Source organism: Notamacropus eugenii, chromosome 3 (genome assembly GCF_028372415.1).
Source record: "Notamacropus eugenii isolate mMacEug1 chromosome 3, mMacEug1.pri_v2, whole genome shotgun sequence".
NCBI classification, from domain to species: domain Eukaryota; kingdom Metazoa; phylum Chordata; class Mammalia; order Diprotodontia; family Macropodidae; genus Notamacropus; species Notamacropus eugenii.
The window spans coordinates 260,208,581-260,221,534 of NC_092874.1; the positions used below are offsets into that span (position 1 = coordinate 260,208,581).

The 12,954-nt window shown below is 37.0% G+C and overlaps 1 protein-coding gene across 1 annotated transcript in view; it reads left to right on the forward strand.

Annotated features, from left to right (window-relative positions):
* Positions 1–12,954, forward strand: part of OTOGL (otogelin like) — a 203,458-nt gene that overhangs the window by 108,862 nt on the left and 81,642 nt on the right. Inside the window, exons 24-28 of the mRNA XM_072650594.1 lie at positions 3,173–3,319; positions 6,229–6,348; positions 8,369–8,485; positions 8,856–9,009; positions 10,022–10,048. Coding sequence (XP_072506695.1) covers positions 3,173–3,319; positions 6,229–6,348; positions 8,369–8,485; positions 8,856–9,009; positions 10,022–10,048 — 565 coding nt within the window. The remainder of the gene's footprint in view (positions 1–3,172; positions 3,320–6,228; positions 6,349–8,368; positions 8,486–8,855; positions 9,010–10,021; positions 10,049–12,954) is intronic.

The following is a 12,954-nucleotide window of genomic DNA, read 5'->3' on the forward strand; positions in this document are numbered from 1 at the left end:
GAGAGAGAGAGAGAGAGAGAGAGAGAGAGAGAGAGAGAGAGAGAGAGAGAGAGAGAGAGAGAGAAGAAAAAGGAGAAGAGAAGAAGAAAAAGGAGAAGAGAAGAAGAAAAAGGAGAGAAGAGAGAGAACATTTATTTAGTACTTACTCTGTGATGGTTGCCATATTAAACATTGGGATTCAAATAAAAGCATACTAGAGAGTCTCTGATCATAAGGAGTTTTCATACAACAGACAAAGGGGACCTGGAAAGTAGTTTGAGAGGGGAAGAAGGAAGAAGAGATTCATTACAAGTGGCATGGCAGGAGATGTCTAAAGAGTATTGGGGAGTCCTGGAACCCAGCAGGATAAGACCAAAGCTAATCTATCAAAGACTGGGAAAGTTCCAGGAGTGGAATCCAATTTTCAAGGGAGAGGAAGTAGAGATGATGATCCTGTGGAGAATAGCTGAGCTGGAGATGTCCAGTTGATCCAGTGATGATATGTGCATTTGTGATCTGCTATTTTGAGACCTGTAACCTTACCTTCAGGGTACATTTGTAATAGAAGTAAGATCACCTGTCAGGTTGGAAAGTCACTTAGACAACCCTTTATAACCTGGTCCATTTCTATCTTTCCAGTCTTTTTATGCCTTATTCCCCTCCACATTCTTTGATCTAATGACACTGGACTCCTTGCTGTTCCTCTGTCTCCTGACTGAGCATTTTCACTGGCTGCCCCCAGGCTTGAAATTCACACTCTTTCTCCTGGTCTCATTGACAAGGACTTGGCTAAAGTTCTACTTTCTGCAAGAAGTCTTCCCTATCCTCCTTAATTTTAGTGCCTTCCCTCAGAAATGACCCTCAGTTTATCCTGTCTATATGATTTTTGTTTGTAATTGTATGCATATTGTCCCCCCCCCATTACATTGTGAGATCCTTGAGAGCAAGGAATATTTTTTGCCTTTCTTTGTATCCCTAGGACTTAGCACAGTGCCTGACACATTGCAGGTCTTTAATAAATGCTAGTTAACTAACAACCAGACTATTAATTGGTAAGTATGATAGAGTGTCACCTGTCCATTCACCTAATGGCAGGCAAAAAAGAACTATAATATGGGTTGCATTGCTGGTTATCACCTACTCATATATGGCTGCCTTCACCCTCTTAGTTTATTCAGTGCTTGGCTCTGGGTGTGGATCATACTTGCAGTATAATTGTGCAGCTAGATCACAAATCCTAAGGACACTTTGCCAGCCCTATCCAGGGCCAGTTGTGCATCAGTTATATGTTCTGGATTAGGGTTTTCTTGCCTGTTTCTTAAAAAGAAGGTCTTCTTGGAGAATGGCAACTATTTCTATCCATGCAGCTGAGGTTTTTTTGGAAAATCAGGGGTACAAGCACCCAGGTAGACTGGGTAAGCATGGTGTGGCTAGACCCTACTCTCTGCACCCAAACATGCTCAACCAATATCAGCAAGTATAGATAGGGCAAGGGTCTAATGCCAGTGATCTGATCTTCCATCCCCAGATTTTCTTGCATTCTGGGAAAGGCTTTTATAGTGAGACCGAGTGATTTTGCAATTGTCAGTTACATAAAACCTTGTTCTCTGAGGCTACCATTTCTGCAGTTCCTTCTCTCTGTAAGAGTCTGTGGGCTTCCTCTAGGTCAGAAGCTCAGACACTGTGATCTGAGAGATGGGTCTTGTCTTTATGATCCTGGTAGAACAAGGACCCTGTTGATGGAGAAGTGCCTGTTTGTGAGTAGCAATAAGGAGTTAAAAGATGAACCTGAGCTGCTTAGATTGGAAAGGGTCCCTGCTGCTAACTAGAACAGTTTCACAATTAGGCTAATTAGATTCTTGCCTCAGATTTTGGCATTAGAGATCTTTTTATCTCTCTTATCCAGAAAAAAACATAGGGGAAGACTCTTCTCCTTGGCAGGGTGACATCCTGTGATGAGGGTTGGTTCACAGGTTCTTCTCTGAAGTAGTGTAGTGTCACTATCCCACCTCTATTTGGTAATAGTCAAGAGTAGGATGATCAAAGGACATGAAACTATGTTATATCAGTAGTCACTGAAGGAAATAAAGATGCTAGACTGGGAAAAAAAAAAAGCACTTCTTTTCAAACAAATTGAAGGCCACTATCTAGAAGAGGTAAATCTTATTCTGTGTGTCTCTAACAGGAAGACCTAGGATCAATGGACTGACATTACTGGGAGATCAAACAATCAGTCAGCTAGCATTTTTGAAGTGCCTATTGTGTTCCAGGCACTGCGATAAGGTATGCAGATACAAAGAAATGCCAAAGTTAGCCCTGCTGTCAAAGAACCTACAGTGGAATTAGGATAGATGTTCTTTTAAAATATGGATGGATTTGTGATCTCATCAATTCTCTCCAATGGTGCAGATTGCACCTCAGCCATGCCTTCCCATCCCGTGCTTCTCTTATCCATGTTCTCCTGCATATCCCTTCCATGAGGGTGAGTTCACTCAGCATGTTGGGACCTTCTTCCATATCTCCCCATACTGTATGAGTACCAATGGTACATAAAAGATGCCCACTGGTTATTGCTCTTTTTCAATACCTCCTTGTCTGGTTGTACATTTCTCTTCCTTTTATGCCACTTCTGCATATGTTTTATTCATATATTCATAGCCTACTCTTGACCATTTAATTAAAAAAAATTCTCAGTAGTTAGCGCTAACCTTAAAATTAAATGGTTGCCTTTATGAGGGAGTAAGTTCCCCACCACTAAGGGTCTTCAACATTGAGCTGCATGAGGACTTGCCAGTGATCATTCTGAGGATATTGCTGTATTAGGAATGTGGTTAAGCTGGTTTACCTTAAAGTCTCTTCTAATTCTGCTGTCCCTTAAATGTGATTTCCTCACTCGTGACTGCTTTCCTCTCTTTGTGCATTATAATCTCTATGCCTGAGAAGCCCTTCCCCCTCCATTCAAATCTTAACTAGCACTGAATTGGGTGTCTATAACCTCGTATGTATTCATTTTACCTTCACAAAGAGCTTGAAAGAGATCTTATTTTATAATTTTCTCACACCCCAGTAATACTTAGGACAAAAGAGGTGACCAACAGATACTTGTCCACTTTGTGTAAAAGTAATTGAGGTTTACTTTTCTATTATGGCTAACGTGGAACTGATATTTTTATCCAAATGTTCTTTGTCTCAGAAACGGTCAGGTTTTCTGGAAAATAAACCAACATACCAGCTTTGGAAGGCCGGGTACTATGCTGTGGTACACTTCCCTGAGCAAGATATCACAATTCTTTGGGATAAGAAGACAACCATACATATCAAAGTTGGATCACAGTGGAAGGTAGGCCAAAATTTGACGTGTAATTGAGATTTTTTTAGGGGGTTGAGGACACGAACCTCATTTTTAAAAATCAGTGTATGAAAGTTCTGGTGTGAAAACTCCCAATATTGATAAATATCAATAAGTAACTGATGTGGGATCTATATTCTTAGAGAGTTGACTAAGATGCTGATTTGTCCAAAGTTACACAGTTAGAATGTGTCAGAGGAAGGAACAGAATCCTTCTGACTCTGCAGCTGACTGTCTAGTCTTTCTTCCATGCTGCCCTTTTCTATTTGAAATAAAGGAAGTAAAATGAAATTTTTGATGTTTTGATTAAACTTTTTCATGTTCCATGACTTCCACCAAAGCCTTCCAATGTCTCGTCCTGTCCTGGGGCTGACCCTAGGCTCTCAAAGACGATGCCAGCAGAGCACAAGCTCTAAATTCCTCTGGCAGATCCTACCAAGCTGGAAAGACTTCAAGTATCAGCCCAGCAAGAGACTGTACATCTATCATCCAGAGGACCAGCATAACTACATTTGGAGAAGCTTGTCACTAGTTTGGCTCAGGGGAAAAGGAATTTTTGGCCACAACAACTGTTGAAGATTATCTTCCAGGTCATGGTGGGGTTGAGACCTACATTGCTGGAGGGTGTACCCGCAGTAAAGAAACCACAGATGTCTGAAGTAGTGAAGAAAGAAGTTGTTGCTTAGAGTCAGAATAATTCATGTTTTTCCTCATAGATATTTTCTTAAAGTCTATGATTATATGTGAAGTTGGTTGCTAGTAATGCTGTTGGTTTCTAACCTTGAAAAATTTGGTAGCAAAATTTCTTTACCTGAATAGACATATAGATTATATATACATACATATGAACACATGGGTATGTATGTGTATGTATATATTATCTCTCTCTCTCTCTGTCTGTCTGTCTATCTTCTTAGCTGTCTTCATTTATATGGCATTTTAAGGTTTGCAGAACACTTTATACATTTTATTTTACTTTGTCCTCCTAGAAATTCTGGGAGGTAGGTGCTGTTTCTCCTGTTTTACAAATGAGAAAATGAGGATAAATGCCTTGCCTAGGGTTCTAGATCTGGTGCTGTACCCACTGAGCCACCTCACTGTCTAAGCATTGTGAGTCACTCTGATGACAAGTGAGGGTGCAAATACAAGCAAAAATAAAAGACGGTCTCCACCCTCAAGGGACTTTACTTTTCAATGGGTGTTGATGTGTAGTCATTTCAGTTGTGACTGATTATGATCCCATTTGGCATTTTCTTAGCAAAGATACTAGAATGAAGTCACAGATTTGTTGGAAAATTGGATAATGGCAAATGAATTTTCTGGAACAAGTGTGTTCTTTATGTTAAGCCGAGATAGAGAGATGGACAGATAGATGGATGGATGGATGGATGGATGGATGGATGGATGGATGGATGGATGGATGGATAGATAGATAGATGGATAGATATATAGATAGATGGAAGTTGTTGTTTCATCATTTCTCAGTCATGTCCAACACTTTGTGACTCCTTTTGGAGTTTTCTCAATAAAGATACTGGAATTTGCAATTTCCTTCTTCAGGTCATTTAACAGATAAGGAACTGAGGTAAATAGGATTAAGTGACTTACAGCTAGTAAGTGTCTGAGTCTGAATTTGAACTCTGGTCTTTTTGACTTTCAGGCCAATGTTCCATTCATTGTGCCACCTAGTGACCTCTTTCCAATGGGTAAAATTATTACATTAAAGTGAGTTGAAAAGTAAGGGAGGTAGGGAGTGGGAGGCAAGGTCAAAAAGTCTGGATAGTCAGGATTATTGCTGGGAGAGAAGTGAGTATGGATGGCTGAAGTATTCAGGAAATAGTGATCCCAGGTAGAGAGGCCAAAGAGGCAAATGTATTCTCAGAGTGGGAAGGCCATGGGTGTGGAGAAGTGATCAGAGAAGTGATATAGAATGCGACCTGGGATCTGTGAACTTTAAAAAAATATATATATATATATCTCCAATATAAACCAATATAATTGGTTTCCCATGTAATTCTGTGTATTTTATTTTATGCATTTTAAATGTTATTCTGAGGAGATTCTATTAGGTTGCCAAAGTGCTCCTTCAAGCAAAGAAGTTCAGAACCTCTGTTCTAGAATATATCATGGAAAATGGGTGAAGTAGATAAATATTCTGATTATGTCAACATGAGAGGTAGAGTGGACATAATAGATTGGGCACTGACCTTGGAGGCAGGAAAAAATGAATCCAAATCCTACCTTAGATACTGACAAACTGTGAGACTCTGTCATTTAATTTTTCTGTGCCTCATTTTCCTTATCTATAAAATAGGTAATATTTGGATAGCCTCTAAGTCCCTTCCAGTCAGTCAATAAGCTTTTCTTCAGTATCTACTAAGGGCCAGGCACTGTGTTAAGTGCTGGGGATACAAAGAAAGGCAAAAAACAGTTCCTATCACCTAATGAGACAATATGCAGACAACTATGGACAAACAAGCCATATGCGGAGTAAATAAATAAGTAAAGAAAATAAATAGGAAAGCACTAAAATTAAGAGAAATTGGGAAAAACTTCTAATAAAAGGTAAGAATTATGCTGGGACATGAAGGAAACCAAGAGACAGAGATGAGGAGGGAGGACATTCCAGTCATGGGGGGACAACCAATGAAAATGCCTGGATTCAGGAGATGAAGTATCTTTGCTCATGGAACTGCAAGGAAACCACTATCAATGGATTGGGGTGTAAGGTATAAAAGTGCAGCGTATTTCTAGCAGAGCACTTTTTATTAATAAATGGTTGTCATGGAAATATTTAGCTCAAAATACTTTTTAAATGTATGAACAATTTTAATGAATCATATTTTATAAACACTAGTTTGACAATAGGATATTATGAAAAATTTCTGCTTATTCTTCAGGGCAAACTTGGAGGTTTGTGTGGAAACTTTGACAAATGTACTTCAAATGATATGACTACATCTAATAACTTGGAAGTGAGAAGTGCTCAGGTGTTTGGAGAAAGCTGGACGATAGGACAGGTAAGTTAAATGTTCATACTTTTACAATAATTATACAAAATGTATGTTAAGCCAGACTTTGTTAATATGAATTGCCATTCTAGGAAAATGAATTGAGGATGACATGTCTATATCTGTATTCTATAAGGATGGTGTTATTGGTATTCAACAATAAACATCCTTCTGGGTGTAAAGAACTGACACCATCTCTCTGGGCCACAGCTTCCTCATCTGTAAAATGAGAAAGGTTAGATTAGGTAGCTTCTGAGGTCCCTTCCAGCTCTACATTTACGATACTGTGAAAAATTAATTCATTGATCATGAATGTATGGACTGATCATAGAATAATGGATGGAGATTGCCTTAGAGACCATCACTCGATGCGTTTTAAACTCCCCTCATTTTACTGAAGGAGGACCTCAGACCCAGAAAAAGGGAGCTGCCCATGGCCACACGGCTAGTAAGGATCAGAGGGAAGATTTGAGTCCAGGTCCTGTGACCCCAGAGTCACTTTTCTTTCTATCATACTACACTGCCAACAAGTCTCTAGAGGCAGAGATGTTTGTTTCCCTGTCCTTTAAAAAAATAGAAAGTGTCTGTTATTCTTGCAAAGATTTCTTAATTATATCTACCAGATGTATCATTGCTTCCTTCAGGTGAGCCTGTGTCTTTATTATTTGCTTCAATGTTTTTGTATAATGCTTACAGAAATGATTTCAATATTTAAACATTTTTTGATATATTTTATTTTTGCATTGCTTAATTTTTCTGCTACCCCTTCCCATAAATGCATCCCACAGAACAAAAATATTTTAAAAGAAAAAATCATCAAAATTCATAAATATATATAATTATGAAATTATGAAAATATACATAATATTTGATATCCTCCCCCATCTCTGCAAAGGTTGTGGGAAATCCTTTCTCATATCTCTAAATATCTTTTTTTTACCACAATTAAAAAATAAAAAGAAATACAGACGTTTGGATGAGAGATGGGATTAGGAAGAAATATGAATTCTATTTTGGACATGTTGATTTTGAGAGACTTTTTTTACATACATTACATACATACATACATACATTCCAGTCAGTAATTGACATTGTGGGAAGAAAGTTCAGAAGAGAGATTAGGGCTAACAAATATGTATTGGGAGGTCTTCTTCAAGATTATATTTTAACCCATGGGAATTTATGAGATCACCAAAAGAAAGAGTGTTCATAGAACAGAGTTTGGGGGTATGGTGATCCAGCAAAGGAGACTAGTCAGACAGGTAGAAGTAGAACTAAGAGAAGAGAAGAAAAAGGCACCAGGAGAAGAAAAGAGAAGAGAAGAGAAGAGGGAATAGGAGAGAAGAGGAGAGAAGTAGGAGAGAGTATACATGAGAAGAAGGAAGGAGAGAGTATCCATGAGGAGGGTGTGGTCAATACTTTCAAAAGATGGGTTAAGTAGAAATAGGAAATCAGAAAAGGCAGTTGGATTTAGAAGTAGAAATAGATCTCTAAGGTTCTTTCCACTTTGAGATTCTGTGATTTTATGTCACAAATACATGCAAAGCACATCAAATTATTTTAGGTGAAGCTTATTTAGCATCAAGAGAATATACTAAATTTAGTGTTTGAATATAGGTTAGGGAGATGTCTTGGAGACCCTGGTTTTGGGCCCCAGAATCATCATGCTACCTTTAAGTAGACGTTCTCCCACAAGACTGCCTATGAATATCTTTATTTTTCCAAATAAAATAATACGCAACACATTCTCCTTTTTTCTCCTCAAAATTCCAGAACTTGGTTAGTTGGTGTTTATAATTCTATGATTTCCAGTGCACAGTGCATGACACACAGTAGGTGCTCAATGAATGTTTATTTGTTGATTGATTTCCTAATTCTAAATTATTTACAAACTTCATTATATATTGTACATACATATATAACATCTTTATTCTTGATTATAATTATATGTTGCTATACAAGTACCTTTCTATTGTGTTATTCTCAACACATTTACAAACAATCTGTTTCTTTTTCTCTTTTCCAACAGTGTGAAAACCCAAATGAGACTGTCAGGCCCTGTGAGGCATATCAAAATAAGTTTCCTTATGCCAAGAAAGAATGCTCAATTTTGTACAGCGATATTTTTGCCCCCTGCCGAAATGTGGTAAAGGAATATTTTGTTAAATGTCAGAATTGCTGGATCTCTAACAGTAAACAATTAGGACAAATATTTTATCCATGAAATGGTGTCATTTGAATTTCCAATCTCTCCTGCTTCACTCCCACCTCCTCCTCCATTATTGGTTTTCATTGTTACTTTTTAAGAAGTCTTTGGTTGATTTTAGGTTCTAGAATGCTGAGATCAGCCTAGTCCTCTAGGTGGCAGTGTTAATACATCTTTATAAAGCATGGACTTAAATTTTCTTTAACAATGTAGCCCATTACTCAGTGTTCAAAACTATTAAGTATATCCTTGACAGTATTTGATATTGAACTGATTTTTTAAAATAACTCTCATTCTCTTTTCTGTCTAGATTGATGTGACTTCCTTTGTCAAAAACTGCCATACAGACACCTGCAACTGTAATCTGGGTGGGGACTGCGAGTGCCTTTGTTCAAGCATAGCTGCTTATGCTTACAAGTGTTGTCAGGAGGGGGTCTCGGTTCGCTGGAGAGGCCCTATTTGTGGTGAGTCCTAGGCTTAGAAAGCCCATCAAAGAGGAACAGCCTTGTGTGATGTGAGACACTGAAATAGCTTCACTAATTCATAATGAAAATTCTAATGAATCACATAATTAGGATTATTTCATTATATTTGATAATGCTTTATAATTATAAAATTAATATAATTTAACATAATGCCATTTAATTAAGACAACCCATTTTTCATTCCACTTATGAGGTAAATAATTGTCAGAAGATTTACCAACATGCGACTTCTAGAATTTTCTTTTTGTTTGTATTTGGCTGTCACCATATTTAACATGGCATCAATTACTTACATATAAAAAAAAAGCTTCAGGGATGTGATTTATGATCCCAATCTTTTTACTATTGATGAAGCTTTGCTCTTCTGGCTAGAAGTTTTTTTTCAAGCCTCAGCTGGAGTTCATTGCCAGACTAGAAGCTTTTTACTTATTCTACTTGTGTTGGAAGTAAGTCAGTGGAAGCACACTTAATGATTTTGAGTTTTAGGTTGACATTTTTAAATTGGGAACACATAGTTTCCCACCTGTTAATGAACTCTAAGGGAAATCTTCCAATTAATTAAGATGTACTATAGTCAGAACTTCTTCATGGATCAAAGTGAGTTGCCAATTTATACAAGCTGACATTAGTATAGAATTGTAAGTTTTACAAAAGGCTTTACCTGAATTATCTCATTTGATCCTCACTACAACACACTAAAGTAGTTACTACAGCTTTTATTAACTTCATTCTGCATATCAGACAACTGAGGCTAAAACGGCTTCAACGACTTGCTCTTGCTGCACACATCATAGATGGCATTTTCCTGATTTCATAGAAAACATGCAATCCACTACCTCATGTTATATCTCAGTTGTGAAGTGACTTCATGCTCTTTCTACTTTGTTGCTGATAACCATAAGTTTTATTTGACTTGGGATTGAAATAACCAACTGGTTGAATTTTTTGTAGCTTAAAATTCATGCTTTTTTCTTTCTTTCTTTTTTTTTAGCACTTGATTGTGAATCCTACAACCAAGGTATGTGACTCTGTCCCCCACCCCCATAAATTATGACATTGTATTTCAGTACATACATTCTCATGTGACAGCACTTTGAATAATTTGAATTAGGAGTCAAGAACTATGTGTCTTTGTGAATTAACTCAACAAGAGCTTTTAACTAAAATCATTCTACCTCTTCAAGTCTGGGATCATTGCATTTAGAGTTGGAATCATCTCCAGTTTCCTTATTTTACAAATGAGGAAATTAAAATTTAGAGAAGGGGAATGACTTGCTTAAGATCACACACATTTCTGTTTCCCTGTGATTTTTCCTCTTCATAGATATTTGTGCTCTAATGGTGGAAATGATAAAAATATTTGTTCTTTGAATGTAGAAATATCATAAGTAAAGAAGAGCTTTTATCAATGTAGTATAAGATTGAAACACTATATTAAAAGTCTGTGTTTTGTCATTAATATCTTTTGCTTGACAATCAAAAAAAGAGAAACATTTCATAAACTTTTATTCAGTATATGATATATGCTTTAATCAGCAGGCTCTTTTCCTGCTTTTTGTTCATTTTTACAGCTTTGTTCTGTTGTTACATTGGTGTACAGAGATCCTGATAAGAAAACTCTACCAATGCAGATCAGCAACTTAAAACATGAAAAAGTTGTTTGAAGGCACTGAGAGGTTAAGTCATTTGCCCAATATCACACAGCTAGTATGTGTCAAAGGCAAAACTAGAAGTTTTACTGACTCCAAGGCTGGTTTTCTAGTTACTTTGCTAGACTGACTCTCTTTGCCTTAATTATACTTCAAAAATCTCATCTGACTTCTGTTCATTCTTACAGTATTCTTATAGGTTCTTGACATTCTTTTATTTGTCCTTGATTATGTGTAAGTTCTTTTAAATCTCCCTTAGAAAGCTCCCAGTTCAGTCACATTAGTCTTCTGAGATGAATTTTCTTCTTCAAATTTTTCTTTGCCATATGTTTGTATTATAAAAATGTTCATATGTGCCTCTGGAATTCCTGAAACTTCCAAATTCTTTTATATACAGCAATAGAATCACTCCTTGAGTTACACACACACATATATATAGTTCATTTATATATTTACTTTTAAAGTGAATTTTACTTTGCTGAAATTGTCAATGTCTTGTTTTTATGCAATAGTAATTTCTGAACATTTGTATCTCTCCTTCAGTCTCAAGTGATCCTGATTTTGTCTAGCAATTATGTCTATACCAGGGCTCAGGGAGATGAAGTGTTATGTTGTTATCTTCTTTATTAAGGGTTATTTCCAACTTCAGACCAGGCACACAAGATCCTAGAGGAGTCTGGTCTCTAATTAGAAAGCCTAGACTCTTTTTCTTTTAGGGACGTTACTTAAAGCTTTGGATTGGCTCATATCTAGGGTGTCTCCAGAAGTGGAAAGTAGAATGGTACTCAACATATAATATGAATCAAGTATGGGACAGTTATTTATTCACTCTACACAAAAGAAGTGTTACACATTAAAGACTGTCATAAATACACGCACATTTACAGAAAATTTCACAAGCAGTAGCAACAGTTTAATCACTGTTATACTCTTTATGGTTGATACTTAAAACATCAAGACGTAATGTAGTATAGGGGACTGGTGAATAGGCATATTTCCATATTACAAATCTACATATAACCTTGACTCTGAACTTTCCAAATAAGTCCTTTTAGGTCCTGTCTTATGGTAAGCCAAGCTAAGAGTAAGCTTCTTCCCCATTTGGTAATCATCCTTTCAGAAATTTCCTTTTCTGAAAATCAACTCCAACCAGGGAGTTCAAGATTTCCAGTGTTTCAAATTCACAGTGTTTTCTCCAGACAGGACATGACCATTTCAGGAACACTGTATCATTCTTATCTCTCTTCAAGGAAGGAAATACATGGTGGAAAAGGCAGCTAAGGACCCTGAGACCCATGCTCAGATTACCTAATTAAATCCTGTTCATCTATCCTATTCTAGATGCCTTATGAGGATGCTCATCATTTCTTCCATTTTCACAAGCAAGATTGTGATTCTGTAATCCTCTGTAGGTCATAAAATGGCTTAAAGTCTTTCCTGTTTGCTATTGTACCACATATTATCAAGAGAATAACAGTTATTCTGAGGAAAAATTTAAAATGTATAGAAAACCTTAGAGTGCTTACTGCCACAAAATTTGGCAATCCTGGAAAAGGAAAGAACGAGAAACCATGTCTGTAGGTGTTCCTTTGTGATGTTTGCTAAAAAGGAAAGTGGGATTTTTTAGTTGTGTGTACTCTCTGCACTTTCAGACTCCTTTTATTTGATTAGACATTCTTATTACTGTTTTAAATTTCTTACTGCAGTGAATGGTTGCCTAAATAGACAGCTAAATTACAATCCTCCCTGGAGAAAATTAATGATAGGGTCAGTGCTCTTATTCCCTGTCACTAGTCAAATTGCATGAAAATAAATAGAGAAACAGGCCATTAATTCACTGTGGATTGTATTTAATTCAGAAACCTTCGTTTTTTATACAAATGGATTTCTCAGTAATTTTCTCTTCAGGTTGCTATAGTAAGAAGTTTATACAGTAGAGTTTGGGAGGAATCTTGTTTTATTATATGTTTCAGCTTTATCTCGATATTCTTTTGGTGACCTCATTGGGTTTGGGAGGGAGGACCCTGAGGCTGAATATGGATCTTGGACTCAGAACACAGCCTGTAATCTGTTAGGATGGCAACAGTGAGTGTATCGGGGAGCAGATTGGCTCCTCCATCTTGGTCATCCATCTTAGGCTGTTAAATTGTGGTATGGCAAGCACTCTGTGTATGGATTTCTTTGTTCACCACTTTTGTCATCAATAAACAATAACAATGACATAAGAGGCAGTATGTGAGGTAGATAATGAGCTGGCCTTGAAACTAGGAAGCTG